At 31.2% G+C, this 24722-nt stretch overlaps 1 protein-coding gene across 1 annotated transcript; it reads left to right on the forward strand.

Moving 5' to 3' along the window:
* The first annotated feature begins 15536 nt into the window (after positions 1-15536).
* On the forward strand, positions 15537-17776 carry LOC111701835 (uncharacterized). Its single transcript, XM_023473279.1, has 6 exons — positions 15537-15572; positions 15958-16021; positions 16245-16619; positions 16716-17010; positions 17079-17201; positions 17306-17776. Exons 2-6 carry the CDS (start codon positions 15965-15967, stop codon positions 17731-17733), a joined length of 1278 nt encoding a protein of 425 aa, XP_023329047.1. The 5' UTR covers positions 15537-15572; positions 15958-15964; the 3' UTR covers positions 17734-17776.
* Positions 17777-24722: the final 6946 nt, after the last annotated feature.

The raw sequence follows: 24722 nt of genomic DNA on the forward strand, positions 1-24722 counted from the left end.
GGAGTCATGTAAGAATAAGGCAAAAATTAAGAGAAGTTTCAGGTTTCAATGGCCGGTCACACAGGTCTACCGCTTTAGTAATTGCAAATTGGCGGTACAGTCCAAACTAGGACCGCAAAGGTTGGCCCAGCACGGATATTTAAATGTACACCGGTTGTGGGTGCGGTAAATACCGTGTGGTAAATACAGCATGCCCCTCTATTTTTTATGAAGGGTTATTCAAAATTACATCGACAATCCATTTAAAGGGAGTGTAAAGTAAAAATGAAAGGGGGTACAGGATGAAACCTGAGGTGTTGAACGATACATATAAGACATCTATCTGATGTTCCTGTCTCGAGAAATTGACATAAAACTTTGTCAAATTTATACGAAAATTAATATATATGCAATTTTGTATAAAAGTTGTATTATTTAACAGATCATATTCAACAAATACGAAACCAATCTGAAAACAATTATATTCCACAGGAGCCTGAGAATCTCAGGTTTGCTCCTATTATAATTTTAAAATTTTGATTTTGCATTTTGAATATATTCAATAAAGATATAATTGATAATATTATTACATATAGTCCGTATTACGTCACCAGAACTTAAGCTAATGACAGTGCAGTATTGTTGTCACGTGATACAGACGGAAATAACATGTCCAGTATACTGCACTGCCATTTGCTAAAGTTCTGGTGACGTAATATGGACTATACGGATTAAATGTAATAATATTATCAATCATATCTATTGAAAATGCAAAATAAAAATTAAATAATTATAACAGGAGCAAACCTGAGATTCTCAAGTTTCTGTAGGATATAGTCTATTTCAGATTGGTTTCGTATTTGCTGAATATAATCTGTTTAAACAACTTTTATACAAAAGTGCGTATATATGAATTTTCGTATAAATTTATATCAATTTCTCGAGACAGAAACATCAGATAGATGTCTCATAGGTATCGTTCAACTCCTGAGATTCTCAGGTTTCATCCTATACCCCCTTTCATTTTCCCTTTAAAAGAAAAATTTGATGAAAAATTTGTTCTATATAGCACAACATCTAGCTACCATCTAAATACTCTGTTTTTCAATCCTAAATATTTACATAAAAGCTAACTATGTGAGGGGAGCTGAAGCTAATGTAAAACTTGAAGGAAAACATAAAAGATTATCTAGAAAATCCTCGCATCAAATCTATGAAAAAGAAAAACTTTTATTACTGTGGAAACGACTGGGTCGGATTGTAAAGACTAAAGAGAGACTATTTGATTCTATACAGTCTACTATACTAACAACCAATAGTTTTTATATAAACAAAACAAATCCCTAATCCTCGCAGTAATTCAAGCACACCACTCTAAAAGTTGCGACATCCGAGCCGGTACAACATGTACTGTACATACAATATGCATTCACTTGTACTCGAACTTGTACTCAAGCAACAATATTTTTCACATTTTTTATCAGATAAAAGTTTCAAGGGTATCTTTGTATCTCTTGCATTGCCCTCTTTGCATGGGAGGTCGCTTTAAATTACACTCACAGTCCCTTTAATGTATCTAAGTATGTAGATTGTAAAATGTACATACATTACAAAAAGTACATATTGTAAAATAGTGAATTATGTTTACAATATTTAAAAACTCCTCAGTTGCTATCATAAAACTAAATTGTCTATAAAAATAATTTACCCAAACTGATGTGATTTAAAAAAATGATTTTTGAATTTATTGCTTAATTAAAAAAAAAAATTGCAAGTATTAAAATAACATTTCTATATTTGACACTGTTTTCCTTGTTTGCTGTTGTTTTGCAAACTATTTAGTACAATTCCAAAGTTATAACTTTTTTCTTTAAATGTCTGGCCTACTACAAATTTCGTAATAAAAGCTCTTTAACTTGATTTCCGTATTTGAATTTCTGGGCTAAGTACACATATTTTATACAATTGTGCATATTTTGAATATTAAAATATATTAAGTCTTTTACGCTTGTTTTAAAGGTATTTCTGGGCCAAGTACAATTATTTTATACAATTGTGCATATTTTGAATATTAAAATATATGAAGTCTTTTACATTTGTTTTAAATGTATTTGAATGAGAGAGTAAAATATGAATGAAAATAATCCAATACAGACGTGGATTAACTTTGTAGTTAATTTTACGTAGGATTTTTCAAGATTTATGCTAAAAATGGTAATTAATTTCCTAGAGAACGACTTTTGGACCAAAAATCGTTCTCTAGGACAGACCCCTATTAATTTTAAGTAGAGCAACAAAGACGATATTTAGCGATATAAAGTGTAGGTTTGAAACATTACAAGGCGTACCTGTACCATTTTCCCAAGCCCTTTATTCTATATCTCTGTAAAAACAACTGTTATAATAAAAATAATAATATTTTCAGAAAAAAAACAATATTTGTAGAAATTAAAAGACATGGGATAAAGAAGTGATTAAATATTACATATTACAATTTTAGAAGTGTTTAGACTGGATAAACTAGCCCAGCCTAGTTTTAGATACTTATTTTCATTTTGAGATATTGGTGGTATAAGATTAGGTTTAAGTAGTGCTTATTTAAAGTAGCCTTTTGTGGTAAAATCAACTTTATTTTATATCATAAAATAATGTAAAACTATTTTAAAATTGTAGAAAAGTCTAGATTTACTAAGTTTGAAGTTATAGGTTGAGAATTACAATACTATAAAGGATCATTGAGTCTTTGCAACAAACTTAAATTTTCTCAGTTCAATAACATAATAATATCATGTCCTTTTAGATATTCTAAACATACAATTCTTAAACTAACTCAAAATTAAATGAAAATAAAATAAAGATAATTAAATTCCTCTAAGTTACATTTAAAAAATTAATCCTAAAGCTGAGCATTCTTGGTAGTTCCTAGTATAGGATTTCTTCTTTATTTAAAGTTTAAAAACTTGGATCCAGTGTAAATCTTTAACAGGGCCCGGCGTTGCCCGTGGAAAATAAAATAAATTTTTTTTTAATCGCGATTTTTTTAGCCTTTAACACTCCCCTTGGCCACCCATGAGTGTTCACAAAAATTTCAACGCAATCGGTCCAGCCGTTTGGCCGGTTGTAGGCAACATATATTTATGCGAATGTCTTGTTTTATTAAATAGATTATATATATGTGCCTTGTAAAGTTTTAACATTAGACAGGAAAGGTAATATATTCCTATTATGTGCAAATTGTCAAGTTAATGCTCCCAAAAAGGAGTTTCATTCCACCTTTAGCACACTTACATACAGATTAACATTATTCTCTAGTATCTTTAAACATATTTAGATACAGATTAACATTATTCTCTAGTATCTTTAAACATATTTAGTTACAGATTAACATTATTCTCCTGTATCTTTGTACATATTTAGATACAGATTAACATTATTCTCCTGTATCTTTAAACACATTTAGATACATATTAACATTATTCTCCTGTATCTTTGAACATATTAAGATACAGATTAGCATTATTCTCCTGTATCTTTAAACATATTTAGATACATATTAACATTATTCTCCTGTATCTTTAAACACATTTAGATACATATTAACATTATTCTCCTGTATCTTTGAACATATTTAGATACAGATTAACATTATTCTTTAGTATCTTTAAACATATTTATTATTTAGATACAGATTAACATTATTCTTTAGTATCTTTAAACATATTTAGATACAGATTAACATTATTCTCTAGTATCTTTAAACATATTTAGATTCAGATTAGCATAATTCTCCTGTATCTTTAAACACATTTAGATACAGATTAACATTATTCTCTTGTATCTTTAAACATGTTTAGATACAGATTAACATTATTCTCTTGTATCTTTAAACATATTTACATACAGATTAACATTATTCTCTAGTATCTTTAAACATATTTACATACAGATTAACATTATTCTCTAGTATCTTTAAACATATATTTAGATACATATTAACATTATTCTTTAGTATCTTTAAACATATTTAGATACAGATTAACATTATTTTCCTGTATCTTTAAACATATTTGGATACAGATTAACATTATTCTCCTGTATCTTTAAACATATTTAGATACAGATTTTTGAATTTTTTAATCTAAATAATTATAGTCTCGTTAGTTTATAGGTAAAATTTTTTTTGGTTTTACATACTGTTTACATTTTATAGCATTTATTACATTAAAATTGTACATTGTGCACTGATTATGCGGGAATTGTGTTTGCGAATTAATTTTCAAAATTAAATTACATTATTTTTGTTGACATTCAATTTTTTTCTGTGCAAAAACTAGAGAAAAAAGACAATTTATAGTAATTCAATGATGTTACCGTGCTTGATTAAGTTAGTGTACGTTTAAATAAATCAAAATTTATTTGTTTCAGGAATGTTTTCACACCGGTATGGTTTTACAGCGGAGAATATGTTACGTATAGTCATTTCCTCCGTTGTTAAGATCAATGAGTAATCTATATTTACGGAGCATCAAACAGGAAGGATTAAAAATTACATGATTTACTGAGGGGTATTTGTTACAAATAGCTATTTCCTCCATTGGCACAAGGGTGTAATGCAAGGAAAGTTAATTGCGGTCGTGTATACTCTGCGTACATATTGAAACCAGTTCTGTTTGGGCGGAATTTGTAAACAAGAATAGATGCATCAGTGTTCGTTTCGTATCCGAGGAGGTTAAAAGCATTAAATTTGAAAATTTTGATAATTTACATAATAGTTTCCTACGAACAGAATATTTCATTGACTTTTTATGTGAAAAATGGATCCCATGTCAGGCGGTAACATCCGTCTTGTGCTTACATTACCGCCCAGAGACAGTACACTGCAGTACAAAAGAGGTGTACACTTCTGAAATAGCTTTCTTTGCATTACATCTTTCCATTGACATAACAATGAATAATCTGTATTTATGGAGTATTACAAATATATTGCGCTGTACTCAAACGATACGTTTGCTAGCGTACATACTACAGAGGAAATTAATATTTTTGGTCTTTTCACATTCATATTTTACCGTGAACTTGATAAGGATGCTACTAAGATAAATATATTATAGTTTCACGTCCCTATTTTGTCGTAAAGACGACGGTTGTCTCTAAATGGACATTTATCTTCTTTTTTCCCCTTTCTACTCATTCTCGGTCCAGGTTCCACAGCCTAATAATATAGATATATTATATTTTATCATCAAGTCTCCCCTTTTCAGGGCTGACATTCAGACTTTTGACGCGATCTGGATTTAAAAGTCTTTTTAACATAAGAGTTAAGCTTTTAAAGTTAAATAACAAATTCTCTTTTTCTTTCAAGTTTAATTTATTTATATTCAAATAAGAATAAGATTGAACCAAAAATTTATAAACCTTGAATTTTAACAATCTTTACGTTTTTTAGTAAAAAATAACATAATAAATGAAAAAGGATTATAAGATTGAAGGAACACCGAAATTTTCTTCAGAATGTGAACCTTTTAACCTTTTCTCGAAGATCTATCTATATTTTAAAAAAACTGTTGTCTACACCCCGAAAGCTCTATCCCCAAGCTACACCCCCCATCAAAGTTTACAGCTACGCTGGAAAAGATTCCTTTAGAATTGATATATCGTTCTTATGGAAGTGATTACTTGCCACAAACTCTTAACCCCTATATTTGTTTAATCTGATGGTGTAAAAACTACAGGTCCCAGACATCAGGCTTGCACAAGGGGATTGAGCCCTTACTACAAACTCTGATTTTCTTTTCTAATCCCTATTTCCTTGCAACTTAATGTCGGAGCAAGGAGCAAGTAAAATTTATGCGACATCACTGATACAACTTTGTGACCTCGTAGCTCCTCTGGTTTTGATTTTATGCACAATTATGTGAATAGTAAATTTATTTAGTTATATATGAGAAATTCAAAACGTTCTTGGTCTTCTCAATAACTCTTTAATTTTAAGATTTATGGTTGGAAACCAACTCTACGTCCAATCTACTTTAGTTAATGACGTGGCTTCTAGTTTATTAATCATTACAAGTTAAACCCTAGTGTCCTCGATACTACACGAGCATTCTATTAATTTAATCTTTTGTTTTATAAAAATGATTATCTCTAATTATTTTATTTTACTCATTTTAGGAAATGTGAAAAAACAAATTAGGATAATTATAATTACTGATAATAATGAGGATAATTGATCAAATGATCTTGATAGAAAAATATTTTTAAGTGAGTAGAACTAGAAAATATAACAAGAAAAACAAGTGGATTAGTTGGGAGATGCTTTCCCGTTATATCAAAAACACTTTCTTCATACTTTTACAGATATTTTATATTCAATTTTATTTTGGAATTTAAAATGTCCAACAATAAACATCACAACTTTAAGAAAAAAGGAAATAGTTTTTTTTTGTAAAATTAAAATTGCTATGCGAAAATTACTTTTAAGGTGAAAAAAACCAAAAATGCCACTCGTAAAGACAAAAAAATGTATTTAAAATATTTTGATGCACCAGAAGCGTCTGAATGATGTCCATTTGTTTACATTTCGATAAATTAAAAACAGATTTTTTTATTTTAGACGATTTTTCGGCTCAAAATCATTTATTTTTATTTTGACATTTAGTTTTTAACCTATTATGGTGATTTCCACGCTTCTAGATTCAGCATTTTAACACGGATCTTTTGATATCCAAATCCATGTATTTAGAAAAAATTTGTTATGCTTGCGTCGGTGAATTTTCAACTTAAACACTCACAAAAACCGGTTTCCGCATGACAATTTTGATTAGCAGTAAAAACGTCTTCAGTAAATGTTGGTAGTATATTCTATTTCCATTCTTAATTTCTATTTTGAGTAACAATTGTGCAGTTGTACAAATTGCCCCCCCCCCCTTAGTAAATGTATCATGCACGTCAAAAATAATGAAAATTTTACTTAAAATTTTTGCATGTTTTCAATCATAACTCCTCGTCATAACAAGAAAGTTTTTTTGCAACCGCAATTAATTATTTTGCCAATATTGGTTTCACATAATTAAAATTATAGAAGCTACAAAGCTGTTTCAGCAAAGGAATTGAGGCTTTGCCACACACACTCTTATCAACCAAATGTCGAACACATTAAATACTGTAAACTATGATTTCTTTTAGATCAAATAATCTAAGTTTGAAATATCAAAAGTTTATACAATCAAGTTAAAAAGATAAATAGAAAGAAAAATTCGATTTTGGGGCAAGGATTCAATTCCTTTAACCTTTTCCTCATCTCTAGATGAAGCCACATTAAAACTTAAAACTTAAGATCCTTGCCTGAGTCTGGGGTTGGTAAAAATTTAACGAAAATCATCATAAAACTAATCTGAATATTTAGTGTATTTATTCAGGTTTAATCTCATTCTTGTCAGACACCCCTTTAATTCAGGTTTCATCTTTCTGTTGTCAGACACTTACTTTAATCCAGTTTTTATGTCACTGTAGTCAGACACTCCCTTTATTCAGGTTTAATCTCACTCTTGTACTACACTGCCATTAATTCAGGTTTAATCTTCCTGTTGGCAGACACTCCCTTTTATCCAGGTTTAATCTCCCTGTTGGCAGACACTCCGTTTAATTCAGGTTTAATCTCCCTGTTGGCAGACACTCCCTTTAATCCAAGTTTAATCCCCATGTTGGCAGACACTCCCTTTAATCCAGGTTTAATCCCCCTGTTGGCAGATACTCCCTTTAATCCAGGTTTAATCTCCATGTTGGAAGACAATGCCTTTAATCCAGGTTTAATCTCCCTGTTGGCAGACACTCCCTTTAATCCAGGTTTAATCTCCCTGTTGGCAGAGTTCCTAATTACAAGATTTAACCCGGGATCTTTGTTTCCTGATTGACACCTCAATCTAACTTTAAAACAACTAAACCCTACTTCTGTCTTGAGATAGGGGTCACGCCAAACTAACACCTAAAATCTAGTTTCATCTAGAGATAGAGGTCACGCTAAACAAAAAAAACTGAAATCTTGTTTTATTTATTGATAGGGGTCACGCTAAACCAAACAACAACTGAAATCTAGTTACATCTAGAGATAGGGGTCACGCTAAACTAATTATTTAAACCCTAGATACATCTAGAGATAGAGGTCACGCTAAACAAAAAAAACTGAAATCTTGTTTCATTTATTGATAGGGGTCACGCTAAAGTAAACAACTGAAATCTAGTTACATCTAGAGATAGGGGTCACGCTAAAGTAAACAACTGAAATCTAGTTACATCTAGAGATAGGGGTCACGATAAACTAAACAACTAAACTCTAGTTCCATCTAGAGATTGGGGTCACGCTAAGCTAATTATCTAAACCCTAGTTACATCTAGAGATAGGGGTCACGGTAAGCTAATTATCTAAACTCTAGTTACATCTAGAGATAGGGGTCACGCTAAACTAATTTTCTAAACCCTAGTTACATCTAGAGATAGGGGTCACGCTAAACTAAACAACTAAACCCTAATTTGATCTAAAGATAGGGGACACGCTGGAAAAAATTTAAATAATCATGCAAAATTTCTCTTTTTTACTTATTTAGAGGAGCAAATTTCAATCAAATCTCAGTGAAGTTCGGTCTCGGCGTGGAAAACATTAATATTTACATTAATATTTTTTATCATTGAATAATTGAACTTGTTACGTTGTTTTTGCTCAATCTGGCTGAATTCCGTGTGGAATGTTTTATTTTGTTCATAATATTAGAAATTTCTTTTTCATTTTTGCAAAATTTATTTGCCAGTATCCAAAGCCGGAATATTACATGTATTATATGCATTATATGTATTATAAATGTACATTTGCCTTTGCAACAATATCCAATCTCATTTCAAGTTTGGGACTGAGAATACCTTCCAGGTTCCTGTAAGATAATCGTTTCTCTTTGTTTATCCAAATTTTATTAAATAGAAAACAGGTTGAGCGGAAGTCAATAATTTTAATCTGTTAACTAGTTTATGATCATTTTACTTATATAAATAAGCTACTGGATTTAATCTCTTGAATATATTGAGGTAAAAACTTTTGTTTTCTTAGTTCGTTTGCTCGTTTCTCTCTCCTCTCAGCGGTTTTATCTAATTTATCTTTGTAACGCATCTTTGACCTCTTCCGTCTTCTGTAAGCAACATTAAAGTAACTCATATAATTGTTCTTTACAAACCAGTGTACTGCATTTTCTGAAAAGAATTTAAACAAAGCTCAATCTGAGCAACAGACCGTCTTTACCACTAAACTAAGCTAATGGGGTAGATAAATTAGGCCTATGATAGGCCGGGTACTGTAAAAGCCTGGCCGCGCCATCAAAGTTTAAAATGGGGTGACATAGGAAAGGGTCGGGCTTGTACATTCTTCCCAAAAACAACATAATCAAAGCTTTTAAAGTTCCGGGCATTTTCCCTTGGTTTCTTCTTCATAACCTTCAGATATATTCGGGATTAGACCAATGAGAGGTCCTGAAATAGTCTTTGTCCAATCATAAGCCACGATACAAAATGAATTGAAATAGTTTTCGTTGAGGAAATCAAAATACAAAAATTAAAACTAAATATTGTTCAAAGCCTAACAATCAACAAAAGGGAATTTACGGTATCATGGATAAATCATATTGTAACCAGTGTGAGCTTAATAGCTCAGAATAGGGATAGTTCCATTGATATAACCACCTCAGTTTTCATATGAACCTGGAGCTAAACTCAGATTTGATAGTTTCATTGATGTAACCCCTTCAGTCCTCAAACGGACCCAGACCTAACTAAGCTCGGATTGCAAGTAGTCCGGCCTATAAACAGGACAACGTTTTAGCTCTTTTGTTTACAGCTATAGGTCAGACAGAAAGTGGGGTGGATGATAAGTGGAGAAATATTTGTGGTTAGAAAGTGTCAACCCAGAAAACATGCTTTGAACGTATGTTTGAATGTGTGGAAAACAGAAGCCACTGTTGCCCCAGATCCTAGTTTAATTTCAAGCCAATAGGTATGAACCACGGCTTCCAAGGGTTTGACGACCGAAGATTAATTCAACAAAAAGGGCAAATGAAAGAGGGAGAGTCTGACAGAGGGCTCCGGCTTTCCAGGATTCAGTAGTATTATTATATTTGTTCATTTTTATACTTGTAAATACATTTTTTCCTACACTCTAGATTTGCTCACATCAGTTTTCAGGCTTTAGATGTCCTTTAATTCATACCACTTTTAAAGGGGTAACAATAGACAAGCTTTGATGTAATTTTCTGCCTGGAGTGTCATGCAGTATATTCGACACTGGACCATGGAATTTGTCTGCGCTTTTTGTTAAGTTAACAGTCGTGAATGGAGTATTATACGTCTTTTAAACTTGGTAAAATTAAGCCTCCTTCTTTGTATCAAAGAAACTGTCGGAGATACTTCAGATTTAAGCAACCTTGGTAGTATTTAATAATTTAAATTTAGGACAAATTTCTCAATGTCAATATCAATATCAATTCATGTTGTACAAAAATGTCAGACCACTTTTTGGAAATCCAAAAACAAGGAGCAATAGGTAGATAGAATCATATCTATAAGCGGGCCGTGGTATTTATTAATGTAAGCAAATATTAATTGTATGTTTTAAAACCATTCGTGTTTTTTTCAAATAAATATTTTATTTTGAAAAATTTATTTTTCTTATCATTTTGATCAATTCATTTATTGGTGACATGCTGTCACGGTTCCACCGAACTAAATGAAAAATGTTAAACTTTGTGAAATTTCACATAAAGGAGAATTTAATATAATTTCCACTGTGTAGAATAATTAAACATTTCCCTGCATTTCAAATAGAAATGTTTCATTGTTGTAATCCATAAATTCAAGTACACACACTCAAACTAAAATAAATTTTTTTTGGAAATTTTTTATTTTTTTCTCGTATTTGTTTCAGCTGTTTTAAATATAAAGAGATATTCCAACCTTGCTTTTTTTCTCAGACAACCATTTTCATTCCAGGCATGGAACCTTTTTCTTTTACTTAACGAAATACGGAATATTGACCCTCTATCCACGTACACCATTGTTTAATATTCCTGGTAGCGTCTGATCCAGTCAGGGTTCAGTCAGCTTGGTCACGATTCAAAACCAATAGAAATAGCAACGACTGTAACATCTATCTATATATCTATCCATCTCATCATAAATTAGATATGAATCCTTAATTCCAGCTGGGGTGGTGTCCCTGGGACCCCCTGTCGTTTTTTGAAGATAACTCAAAAAGTATTGGTCTGAGGCTGTTCAAATTTTTTGAATTTTCTAACTAGCACATGCCCTTTACTTTAGGCTCAAAGCGGGGCTCTTATACCTACTGCCTTAGTCCTCAGGCAATCTGTCTGAATGCCTTATTTTACCGTTACCCGACTAAATCTATATTTATTCCTACTTCCGGTCATTAGATTTCGACTTTTTATAGTTACAAATTCAGTATCGATAATTTTGCAAATATTTTTGCCTATTTGAATTTTATATTTTGCGCTCTTTTTGTTTTTGCACATTTTTTACTTATTAACTTGATATTGCAATAAATATTTTTTAAATTTTTAGATTTTTTAAGACGTCGATAGGGTTAAACAGTATACGGAAATGCATATTTCTACTAAAACTAGACCCCAGCCTGAATAGGGTTAAACAGTAAACGGAAATGCATATTTCTACTAAAACCAGATGTCAGCCTGAATAATGTTAAACAGTAAACGGAAATGTGTATTTCTTCTAAAACAAAACCTCAGCCTAAATAGGGTTAAACAGTAAACGGAAATGCATATTTCTACTAAAACCAGACCTCAGCCTGAATAGGGATAAACATTAAACGGAAATGCATATTGCTACTAAAACCAGATGTCAGCCTAAATAATGTTAAACAGTAAACGGAAATGTGTATTTCTTCTAAAACAAAACCTCAGCCTAAATAGGGTTAAACAGTAAACGGAAATGTGTATTTCTACTAAAACCAGACCTCAGCATAAATAGGGTTAAACAGTAAACGGAAATGTGTATTTTACTAAAACCAGACCTCAGCCTGAATAGGGTTAAACAGTAAACGGAAATGTGTATTTTACTAAGACCAGACCTCAGCCTGAATAGGGTTAAACAGTTAACGGAAATGCATATTTCTACTAAAACCAGACCTCAGCCTGAATAGGGTTAAACATTAAACGGAAATGCATATTTCTACTAAAACCAGAATGTATTTAAGAAGTTACATGTCCTCCTCTCAGCAGTAACCTTATATAAAACGTGAGTCTACAGGGTGAGTCAAATTAAAGTGTGATTTGCAGCGCCTGGTGCAAAATTATACATTCTTTTGTGCGACTCTTCTGTATGGTTCATAAAAATTTCTATTTTTTTGGTACTTCAATGACCCAAAAAAAATCCGCGAACCTTTTTTTCTCTCAAAATCAAAAGTTCAGAAAAATAAAAATATGTTTATAAATTGCTTCTATCGAAATCTAAAATTTTAAAAAGATTGAATCACTGAGTCTCAGAACATTTGCAAAATTGTAAAAAGAAAATTCGCAATTTTCAGTTCTGGAACAATCTTTACCGAAAAATAGTTTTTCGATGGTTCTTAAGGATACAAATGAACAGCGTACATTTAATACTTAAGAATAAACTAAGAAGAAAGGAACTAGATAATTTAAATAACTTTTCCTTAAAAATTAGACCAAAACTGAAAATTGCGAATTTTCTTATTACAATTTTGCAAATTTTCTGTGATTCAATCTTTAAAAAATTTAGATTTCGATAGAAATAATTTATGTATACATTTTTGCTTTTCTGAACTTTTGATTTTGAGAGAAAAAAGGTTCGCGGATTTTCTTTTAGGCCATTGAAGTACCAAAAAAATTACAAATTTTCAAAAAATGTTGAAAATACACCAAACAGGAGAGTTGCACAAAAAAGGTACAATTTTGCAATAGGCGCCGCAAATCACACTTTTTTTTGACTCACCCTGTATATAGCGACAATGTGGAATATATCGTCGTTTTCATTTTCTGTAAAAAGGTAAATTTTCTTTCTTGTTACTATTACATAAATTCTATCGTCAATTACTCGTTGAAAAGGACAAATTATCACTTTTATGTTAAAAAAACAATATTTCTGAAATTGTAGAGCAGACAAGTGGGTCCCTGAAAAATAAATTTACGGTTCTATTAATTGTTAAATTCTAAAAAATATTGAATTTAATCAAACATCAAGCTTCTTTTTTCCCTATTTTTCTCAACTCGCAGAATGGCTCAAATCTGTCAGAAAAAAATTATGTTCATTTAATAAGCAACTAGTTGTCAACTTTTAAATGTAATAAATTAATGAAGCATTACTTAAATAAGCTGAACACAAAATTATATATTTAAAGATGGCATCACGTTCTCAACAACAATAGTTGGAGCTTTTAATCAGTATATATATATTCAATGATAATAATAAACCGTTCATATTTCTTTTAAGATCAACTGAACGGGTTAAACTTTATAAGCTGTTCCCCTAAACCTTCTTAACACACCGTCTTATCCCCAATGCAGGCTCACCGTAATCTAGAGGTTCTGGTTAAAAGCTCAGTGAGTCTAATGCTCATGAGAAATGTAATACTAATGAGATATGTAATACTAATGAGATATGTAACCCTAATAAGATATGTATTCCTAATAAGATATATAATCCTAATAAGATATGTAATCCTAATAAGATATGTGATACTAATAAGATATGTAATCCTAATAAGATATGCATTCCTAATAAGATATATAATCCTAATAAGATATGTAATCCTAATGAGATATGTGATCCTAATAAGATATGTAATCCTAAGAAGATATGTAATCCTTATAAGATATGTAATCCTAATAAGATATGTAATCCTCATGAGATAAGTAATCATAATAAGATATGTAATCCTAATAAGATATGTAATCCTAATAAGATATGTAATCCTGTAATAAGAGCCTGTTTGTGTGTTTGTATCCAATAAACGTCAAAACGGCTGATCCGATCGGGCCCAAATTTTTTGTGGGACCTCAGGGAAGTTTTATGGATGATCAAATTTCAAAATTTACCTCTAACAAAATTCGATTTTGAAAATTTTGAAAATCCACGAAATGTTCACAATTGAAATAGAAGATGGACGCGCAGCGCCCTGAAAGCCTAGTAATTAAAAATATATGTATCTACATCCATTCTAAACATAAACAACATTGCACATAGAAATCTCTAACATTGCACATAAAAAGTTATACCCAGGAAAACTCTACAAATAGAACAACTAAATCGAATAAAAAAGTTTACCGCAGGCAGCGATGTAAATTCTTTGGTTATTAAACAACGGGTTAAAAACAACCATATTTAAATCTTAAATGGTCAGACCGCTGACCGGCTATGTAAGGTAGTTGAGCTGAGTATGCAGTGTTGTTGACATATTCTTTAGGATTCATTTGAGAGACATTTAAAAGCGTTTCGACGATGTATAGTTACTGAGTTTGAGTGCATAGTCGACGTTAAAAATCATGAATTTGGATGGGTACGTTTTTAGATTATTAAATAAGGATGAGGAAAAATAAAGTAAAATTATACAGTAAACTAATTAGATTTTTAGGAACATATTTCTCAAAAGTAATTTGTCAATAAATCAATGTTAGAATCAATTATTTCGTTTTAATCATTATATTAAATTTCTTATTCTCTATGAATTCGTTCGCAGATTTCTACAAATACTTCAAATGTCGTCTTTTCTATAAAAATTCCAGAAAATGTGCATAAAATATTTGTGAATAATCAGAGATTATAGAAACTAATAATTAAATAAGATTACTTATTTTCGATGATAAGATTAATTTTTATTTTCTCAACCTGTTCAATAAACAACTACTTAGTTTATTGTAGAATTTTGTATACATTTTTTGTGGTCGTTATTTAATAATTTAAAAAACAATTCTGAAAACGTATCCACCCAGATGTACGATTTACCAATAACCAAGTTAGAATTGATTCAATAAAGATACGTACGTACTATCTAGCCTCTGAAGCTAGTTGAAGGCACACATTAATCAAGATATATAAGCCCTCCTCTGGTCTAAAAGAGAATATGACTATATAAACAATGTTTATTTTTTAACCACGGGCTTTTGGTTATAATTTGAGAGCGAACATTAAGCATGTCATGCGAAAACAATTTTAGTGACTTTTCATTTCATTTTACGTCTCTAAGTCTAATGAGCTACATATGACAATTTCGAACTGAACTAAAGCGTCTTTAATACTTTTGTAATGTGTTTTGAAAGGTATAGCGAAAACTCGCAGTCAAAATATAAATTGAAATGCCTGTTCTTAGAGTATTTATTGGTAAACAAGGAAAGTTTGGTATAAAAACTACAGTGACTACAGTTTGCTCTATGAAATTATTTTTCCGCTCCATTTCAGCATCGTTATTTGCCAGTTTTGAAACAAGAAATGCGGGAAGATAAATTCACAAATCCGCAAAATAGTTTCATAACGGCAGTTCTCCACGTGACTTGGAAGCGGAAACATACGTAAAAGATTCCTCAGAAAAATTGATTAAATCTGGCTTAATTAATAAAATAAGTTCATATATTTTATTATTTCTCATGTATATGAAATGTTATTGAGCTGTTTCTTGAAGGAGGGACAAGTTGACTTTTTAAATTAGTGGGGTTAACTGAAATGTATTTTACTTCTGTTCAACTGAAAACGTGAAGCATAATCATTAAAGTGAAATGTATTTTACTTCTGTAGATAGGAAAACCACGCTCATTTTTGACAACGTTAAATTTTCTCTTCAACATTATATATAGTCTATATAATATGCTTGTAATGCATGATGTAGAAAATTCCTTGCGAACCATTGATTACAGCTAAACGTACAATTGTGGTATCGACTATTCACTTTATTTGTAGATTTAAAATGGATCCGAAAGATCTTGATCCACTGTACTACAACCCGGAGATCATAATTGATACGGTAACCATTTTAGAATCATTCCTTTTTGTCATTGTCTCCTCATTTCATTACTATAGTTGAAGTTTTTTAAAACTTTATTCATGATGGTTTTCTTTGAGAATAATATTTTTATTATACCTTTGTTTGCTAAAAAGTCTTTAAAAAAATATGCGCAAAATATATTTTTAAAAATTCCCAATCTTCTTTGAAGTCTTTGTGTCAATCTTCTCTCAAAACTTTGCAGGTTGCATTGAGTCAGCGTGTACGTCATTATCTGACCTACAATCAGATCAAGTGGGAGAGGTTTGGCAGACTCGTCCTAGGAATAGGACAAGCTCGACTTTCTGTATTGCTCGGGCATCCTAAACCATGGTCTGCTCTACGACTCCGAGTAAAAACTTACTATCAGAGGATGTTAGAATGGATGGAGACCAGAGCCACCTATGGAAGTAACCCATACATGAAGTACAGTAAAAAAAAGCTGAAGAGATTGATTAAACCAAAGAAGAAGGTTCCGGTTCAACGTTTCCGCGGATTGTTTCAGTGGGACACAGGAAGATCGGAGATGGAAATGCAAAATGCAATTGATTATCTTTCGAGAATGCATGAAGTTCAACAGGTGAGCACAAGCTTTTAGCAAATTAAGTGTTTTATTTATTTCACATGTTTCACACTATCTATAATTTCTTTTCATTCGTAAATACATAATTTATAGGGTTTACAGAATAGTGGATCAAACAGGGAAGAAACCTTGAACAGTGGGACAAGTGGATATAATACTCAAACCATTCCTCAGATGCACGAAGCAAACAACATCGACTTCTCTTTTAGTTCAGATGAGGAGGATCTGACTGGAATGGAACTTGAGGTTGAAGATGATAACGATGAGAATGTATTGACAGAATTAGCCGCAGATCTAGATGATATGGTCAACAAGATGGATCTACCAGAATTAGCGGAGATAGATATGGATATTCTAAATCCTGAAAATTTACTCTATAAATATCCAGGTTTGTTTGTCGAAATTTGTTGTAGTTCTATACATTGGTTTGTATATTAAGAATTTATAATTGTAAAGGTTTAAGTATCACACGAGTAGAACCGGTAACAACGTCTCACAATCAAGTCTCAGCTTCAGATTACGAAGAATCTACCTCAGATTCTCTTTGTGAAATCAAAATTACTGGAACTCACAGTATTGGTAAGTATTTGTTACTTTTTATGCCCAAATACAAATTAAGAAGTGGTCGTCAATACGTCCAAGGTTCAAAAGTTAGTCAAAATAGTTAAAAGTATATTTTATAGGATTGAACGATATGTTCCGGGTAAGTGACAACTCTTACTCAAGCGCTAATGAGTTTGACCTGAGTACTTACAACATAGACCCTTCTACAGGTTCATATATAGTCTCGGCTCCGGAGAAGGGAAGATATCAAGTTTCAGGATCCTCTTTTTATCCTCAAGGTTCTGCTTCTGGCTCACACACAGATTATCCTCCGGTTCCATTCCGAGATCCTGATTCCTATAGAGACTCAGTTCCTTGTTACTTACAAGATACAGTTTCCGGTTCCTTGAGTATTCCTGCACCCGGTTCCTACCTAGATCATAAACCCAGCTCTGGAGGGAACAGTGCAGTCACAGTGCAGGCTGTCCTTTATGATTATTATCATGGTCTTGTAACTGGAGATACGAAATATCAAGAGTTTCAAGATTCCATAGCATATGAAAAATGAACTTAATTCTTCGGAAGTTTTTGCAATAAATATCTGTATTCAATTTTCAGCTTTCATTTTGTATCCAACATTACTCTCTAACAATGTAGTGAATAGTTTAAATCAATTTTGCAGACATTCAAAATTTTCCTCGTTAAACAAATTCATTTTACATTATTTAACTCAACAAGAAGTCACAGTTGAAAAGAATAGCTAAGCGTTTTAATTCCAAGTCAATGCTTTGTAATTCTCCTCCAAATCTAACATATCGGGTTAACTCTTAAAAAAGCCAAGATCATGAATAGGGGTTGAATAATTGGTATCAGAGACTTAACTTAACCAATGCGAAATTTTTGGATATTTTCAGTATCACTCAAAATTTATTATTCTAAATAACGGTGATTTTTCGGATTGCTTTCATGTTCTTGGCAGATTTGTTCAACTCTGAAATTTTGAAAAACTCTGATATGATTTAAATATAGATATCAAAATGAAAATTTTAGCCACTTTAAAAGAAAACAAATTATAAATGATTAAATAAAAAACCTTTTGTGATTTATTTGAGAAATTGAAACACTATTTTGGTATCGTTAAAAATTGTTAAATCTGTTAAAATATGACTTTAGAACCAAATATAAATATATTTTAATAATAAATCTCACATTTGTGTTGGTACAGTGGTCGGCACATATTTCAGTGCATGCATGATATATTTATGATATTCGTTTTATTTTTATACAAAGCTACTACTTTAATTAAAAGTTTTTTAAATATTATTATTTTAGAACATGAATTAAAAATTGACCCTATAGGGGCTGGCGGTCTGAATCTTTGTATAGCTGGGAGGGGGGGGGGACTTAGAGTAAAGGTTTAGAGTTTCAATGCATTATATATACCGGCCCTGTTGCATGATCCGAACCAGTACGAGAATTTACCAGTCTTGTTTAATGGTACAATATATGCATTTACTTGAAAATGAGCCTTTTCTTTTTTGTACGTTTAATTCATTATTGCATTGTATTTTATTGTTTGTTTGTTTATTTGTCTTCTCTGCTGTACGAAAGCTTGGTGGTGGTAATCAAAACTAAAATGTCAAGAATCGAAAATTGGTGAAAAAATAAAAAATACGGTTCTATATGAAGTGGTCTTAACAGTTTTAAAATATATTTGAGAAAATTTATATTTTCGCGAAAGAAGATTTGTGTGTTGTAAGGATTCTCTAGAAAAACCAGAGTATTTAGTATTTTTGTAGAAAAGAAAAACATAATAAAGATTTCCTTCCTTATCCTTCAATAGAAGTCCGATGAGAAGAAATGGATGTTACAAATAGAAATGTGTCTAATTATAGGGATTAAAAAAAATTATGAAACCAATGCATGGATAAATATAGAAATAAAAAGATATTTTGCAAAGATTATATATTTCATGATTTTGAATTTACATAAATTTTCAAAAATATTCAGAATTATTCACGTTAATAAAGTAATCCAGATGTTTAACCCAGTGGTTTTAAAGTTATGCCAATTTTTGATAACAAATGCCCAACTTTTTTGCATTTTTATTTTTTTATAACAATATGTTTTATAACAAGTCCTAACAGTAAGTAAAATTTATATTTGAAAACCTATTAGACCTGTTAGTCCTGTTAAACCTGTTAGACCTGTTAGACCTGTTAGACCTGTTAGACCTGCTAGACCTGTTAGACCTGTTAGACCTGTTAGACCTGTTAGACCTGTTAGACCTGTTAGACCTGTTAGACCTGTTAGATCTGTTAGATCTGTTAGACCTGTTAGACCTTTTAGACCTGTTAGACCTGTTAGACGTGTTAGACCTGTTAGACGTGTTAGACCTGTTAGACCTGTTAGACCTGTTAGACCTGTTAGACATGTTAGACCTGTTAGACCTGTTAGACGTGTTAGACGTGTTAGACCTGTTAGACCTGTTAGTCCTGTTAGACCTGTTAGACCTGTTAGACCTGTTAGATCTTAGATCTGTTAGACCTGTTAGACCTGTTAGACCTGTTAGATCTGCTAGACCTGATAAACCTGTTAGACCTTTTAGACTAGTTATACCTGTTAGATCTGTTAGACCTGTTAGACCTGTTAGACCTGTTAGACCTGTTAGACCTGTTAGATCTGCTAGACCTGTTAGACCTGTTAGAACTGTTAGAGCTGTTAGACCTGTTGGACCTTTTAGACCTGTTAGACCTGATAGATCTGTTAGACCTGATAAACCTGTTAGATCTGTTAGATCTGTTAGATCTGTTAGACCTGTGAGACCTGTTAGATCTGTTAGACCTGATAAACCTGTTAGACCTGTTAGATATGTTAGGTCGATAAACCTGTTAGACTTTTTAGATTAGTTATACCTGTTATCGACTTGTTAGACCTGTTAGACCTGAAGCACTATGTATGCATACTGTGCAGATAAATTTGCATGCATTGTGTGCAAATATATTTGCATAAACACTGTGTGAAAGTATGGAAATAAACTCATGCAAGAAGAACTAAAAATATCGTAAGACCTGGTTTAAGACCTTGCATATTTCAAGTATAAATAAACTGCTAAAGAAAACTTTTATTCCACAATTTACAGTCTTCATTACAGTATTGTGTAGCTGACTATATTTATTCACTATTTACTTCAGAAACCATAGTTTAGATTTATACCTTAAAGGGACTGTAAATGAAAAGTGAAAGGAGGTATAGGCTGAAAGCTAATCTCGACCCATGAAACGTTTATCTGAAGTTCCTGTCTCGAGAAATTAATATAAAACTGTGATACATTTTTATCAATCCAGATACAATTCTATCTGTATTATTAAGTGTGTATCAATCCAGATGCAACTCTCTCAAACGCTATCCTCTCTACCGAACGAGGTAGGTCTAAGTATGTATTTATCGACACACAAAGCTCTACTGTGCAATGGTATCTTTAACTGTCCGTAACCAGAGTCTATATTCCACTAAATATATTTGAGTCTAAGGTACAGATAAGATTAAACTATCCGATAATACGGTCAGGTGTTTATAACGTAATATATATAGGTAGGTTCAGTATCCAATATAAGGGGTTTATTATTATATTTATTACATATACCCCATTCACTTGATATAAAATCTGAATATATATACAGGTAGGTTCAGGTTTCCAATATAAGGGGTTTATTATTATATTTATTACATATACAACCCATTTACTTGATATAAAATCTGAATAAATATACAGGTAGGTTCAGTATCCAATATAAGGGGTTTATTATTATATTTATTACATATACCCCATTCACTTGATATAAAATCTGAATATGTATACAGGTAGGTTCAGGTTTCCAATATTTGGGGTTTATTATTATATTTATTACATACAACCCATTCACTTGATATAAAATCTGAATATATATACAGGTAGGTTAGGTTCAGGTTTCCAATATATAGGGTTTATTATTATATTGATTACATATACAACCCATTTACTTGATATAAAATCTGAATATATATACAGGTAGGTTCTGGTTTCCAATATATGGGGTTTATTATTATATTGATTACATACAACCCATTTACTTGATATAAAATCTGAATATATATACAGAGGTAGGTTCAGGTTTCCAATATATGGGGTTTATTTTTATATTTATTACATATACAACCCATTTACTTGATATAAAATCTGAATGAAAATCTAAAAATATCTAAATAAAGAGTTTACGAGGCCTGTTAGCATGAATAAAGTTTCGGAGCAAAATTCAATTTTAAATCCTGAAATTTAAATTTCAGCAATTTTTATTAAAATTACAAACGTGAAATATGAGATTTTGTAAAAACTATGTAGTTTAAAGTTTAAAAACATATCGGCGTAGTATACGATACAGTAATGAGGACTAGATACACTATGTAGAGGATTTAGGAGTTCCTAGATTTTACTTATTTTACATCTAGACAAAACCATTTCCCTAAGATCGGTGAATGAAAAATGTCTGCTTAAAATGAGTCCTAAATGAGTCCGACATCAATAAAATAAATTGAAATCATTATATAGTAATAGTTCATGTCTTCACGTCAAACTAATGTAAATTGCACGTCAGTTTGAAATCTTATATATTTTTAATCACAAATTCTGTTATTGTAGAGGAATTGAATAGAAAAAATAAGTTTTGAAGTTTTAATATGTAACTTAATACATAAGGTAAAAAGGTCATACCAGTAATGTCTCAAAATTTACTTTCTTTTGTTTATATTGTTAAGGGGGCCGTTTACTTATTTCGGTAATTTCAAGGTAAACTAAATAGCTTAGTAGCTATTCATTGGTATTAGTCTTACTTTTAAAGATAACTTTGGTCAGAGAAAAAGCAGGTTTATCGTTTAGAATTTCAGCGCAAAGGTATGCGATACCCTTGCAAAGACAATTTGCACTCGAATTCTAAACGAAAAATCGGCTTTTTCCTTGGCCAAAATTTTCTTTGAAAAGTAAGACTAATACCAATGAATAGCTAATATGCTTTTTTATTTTACCCTCAAAGGAATTGAGTTTTTTCCACAAACTCAAACTTTCTAATCCCTATAGCTCTGCAACCAAATGGTTAAAACCTTTGTTATTTCAAACTTAAGATTGTTTGATCTAGCAGAATCCATAGTTTGAAATATTTTAAGTCTACGACATAAGGTATAAAAGATATAGTGATTAGAAAATCTGAGTTTGTGGCAAAAACTCAGTTCCTTAACCAATAAAGTGAATGAGAGTGTTCGTATTATTAAATGGACTGAAGTTCTAATTTCAACTGACCCTTTTGTGAACAATAGGTTTGCTTATTTCACATCAGTACCCTTGAAATCTTTATCTGTTAATGATATGAAGATATTCTAGTTTTTTGGCATTAAAAAAGCTGTATGCTGATTATTTCTCCCATTGTATCTGAAAAAGAAATGCACATTGTGCAAGAGAACCCACAGTTATTAGAGAGAAAAACAAGAATATTTAAACCATTGTTTATCTGACAAATGGTTTAAGGGTACAAGCGCTTAGTGGAGATTTAGCCATGGGGTATTACGAAAAAATAATGTTTAAAATCTATTTTAATCTACCTGAATACTATTAGTCATCTGACCATAATTACCAATCATGTTTAATAAAACCCCGCGAAAAAAATAGTGTAAATAAGATTACTAGGTACAAGAAAGAATTTGAGAAATGAACATAAAATGGACAGATTGTGACATTGTCGATTGATAAGAAAAATAAAAAATCTGAATATATATGTTTACTGTTTAACAGATTAGAGCCTGCCTCTGGCTGTCTAGGGGGGTGCTTGTTTAGGGGGGCACAGGGGTACCGCACCCCTCCACTACACGCCTGTAACTGACAGCCCACTCTAGGATGTTGAGTTGAAGTTACGAAAGGTATGTTTACGTGGATCTATTTCATGTTCTAACTTCTAATCATGTTTTTGTTTGGAGTATAATAAGGTGAAGAGACTGAAGAGAGGGACTCTAGAAGAAATATCTCTGGCATGTATTTGTATAAATACATACATAATATATATATAAATATATATACATATATATGCATAAGTGATATGTAATCTCATGCATAAATGGATAAAGTATATGGTTACACTTGCAGCATACATCCACTATCTGCAAGAAAAGAAATATAAAACAACTTCTTTTACATTTAAGCATTTAAGTTTAAAACTACGTTGCTAATAAACCTGGTTGGAATTCACTTTTAAGCCCCCCCCCCCACAGTCACACACATTTTTTAGGTTGCAAAATGGGTAAGTCAAAATAAATGGGAAAACCTAAAAAAATGGCTTCCCCCGATTTGGATGAAATCGTTAACACTTTTTAATTTTCTAAAATTTGTTGTTGGATCTTAGTCAATATACTCAATTAAATTTTTTCGATTTTTTAGGGGTTAAACAAAGTATTACAATACCAAACGTAGCTATTTCAACTTTTGTAAATATTAAGTTTTTACTAAAATGAAGAAAAAAAATCGGACTCCTCTGGAACACTAAGGGAGCCTGAAAAAGAAACTATTTTTGTGACACCCTTCCCTTGAGTGTCCAGATGTTTATCTTTATTTCTTTCTATAATAACAATAAATATTGTTTATTGTTTAAATGCGCCCATCTTTAATATTGAGATCACATTCTTTTCATTTCCCATTAATATCTCAATATTTCCATTTATCGAAGAATGTTTTATATTTCTCCAAACCTTTGTCCGATCCGATGAAAGTACTTACAAACACAAACAAAAACAAGGTTTATTATTTTTTGTTTTATCATTTAAATTTCATATTTTATGAAAAGATATAAACATAGAGAATAGAATATATAGAGAGGAATTAAAAGAATCTCTCGGTATGAATTTTTTCAGTCCCTTTCAGCCTGAAAGGGAGTTCAAAGTGTACAAATCATGTAAATGTTCACAAATTATACGCAGTAGAGTACATTAATACAGTATGTTCCCTAGACTAACCATTTCAATTTCGAAATTTTTTAACTGTTAAATAAACTTTATAATTTGAATTAGGTGAATAAAAACATCATTTGATTTATAGTTATAACGGAAAATCATCGTTAGTAAAGTGAAAGTCTATGTGAAATGATCATTGGCCAATTACTCAATTATGAAATCAGCCTATTTCATAATTTGGTTTTTATTTAATATTAATTTTAGATTTTATTTGCAAAACATTTAGTTAAAGAAAATTTTTGAATTGAAGATTCTGATTCCAAAATAATTTTCCCATTTGAAAATTTGTAAAATGAATTTAAAATATTAAGTTTATCTCCATCCTCAATTTTAGTGGAAAAAAAGTTGAACCATATGTTGATATCTTGAATATTTCTAAAATATTGGCTTTCAAATAATTTTCAAGAAAATTTTTGTATAAAATGATGTTCCAGGCCCAAAAGGTTATATAGCACAAATATGTGAAGTACACCTGCAGTATGGAAACAGTACAACAAAATGGCCGTTTTACACTTTTTTCTAGTAAAT

The sequence above is a fragment of the Eurytemora carolleeae genome, unplaced genomic scaffold (assembly GCF_000591075.1).
Source record: "Eurytemora carolleeae unplaced genomic scaffold, Eaff_2.0 scaffold476, whole genome shotgun sequence".
Lineage (NCBI taxonomy): Eukaryota > Metazoa > Arthropoda > Copepoda > Calanoida > Temoridae > Eurytemora > Eurytemora carolleeae.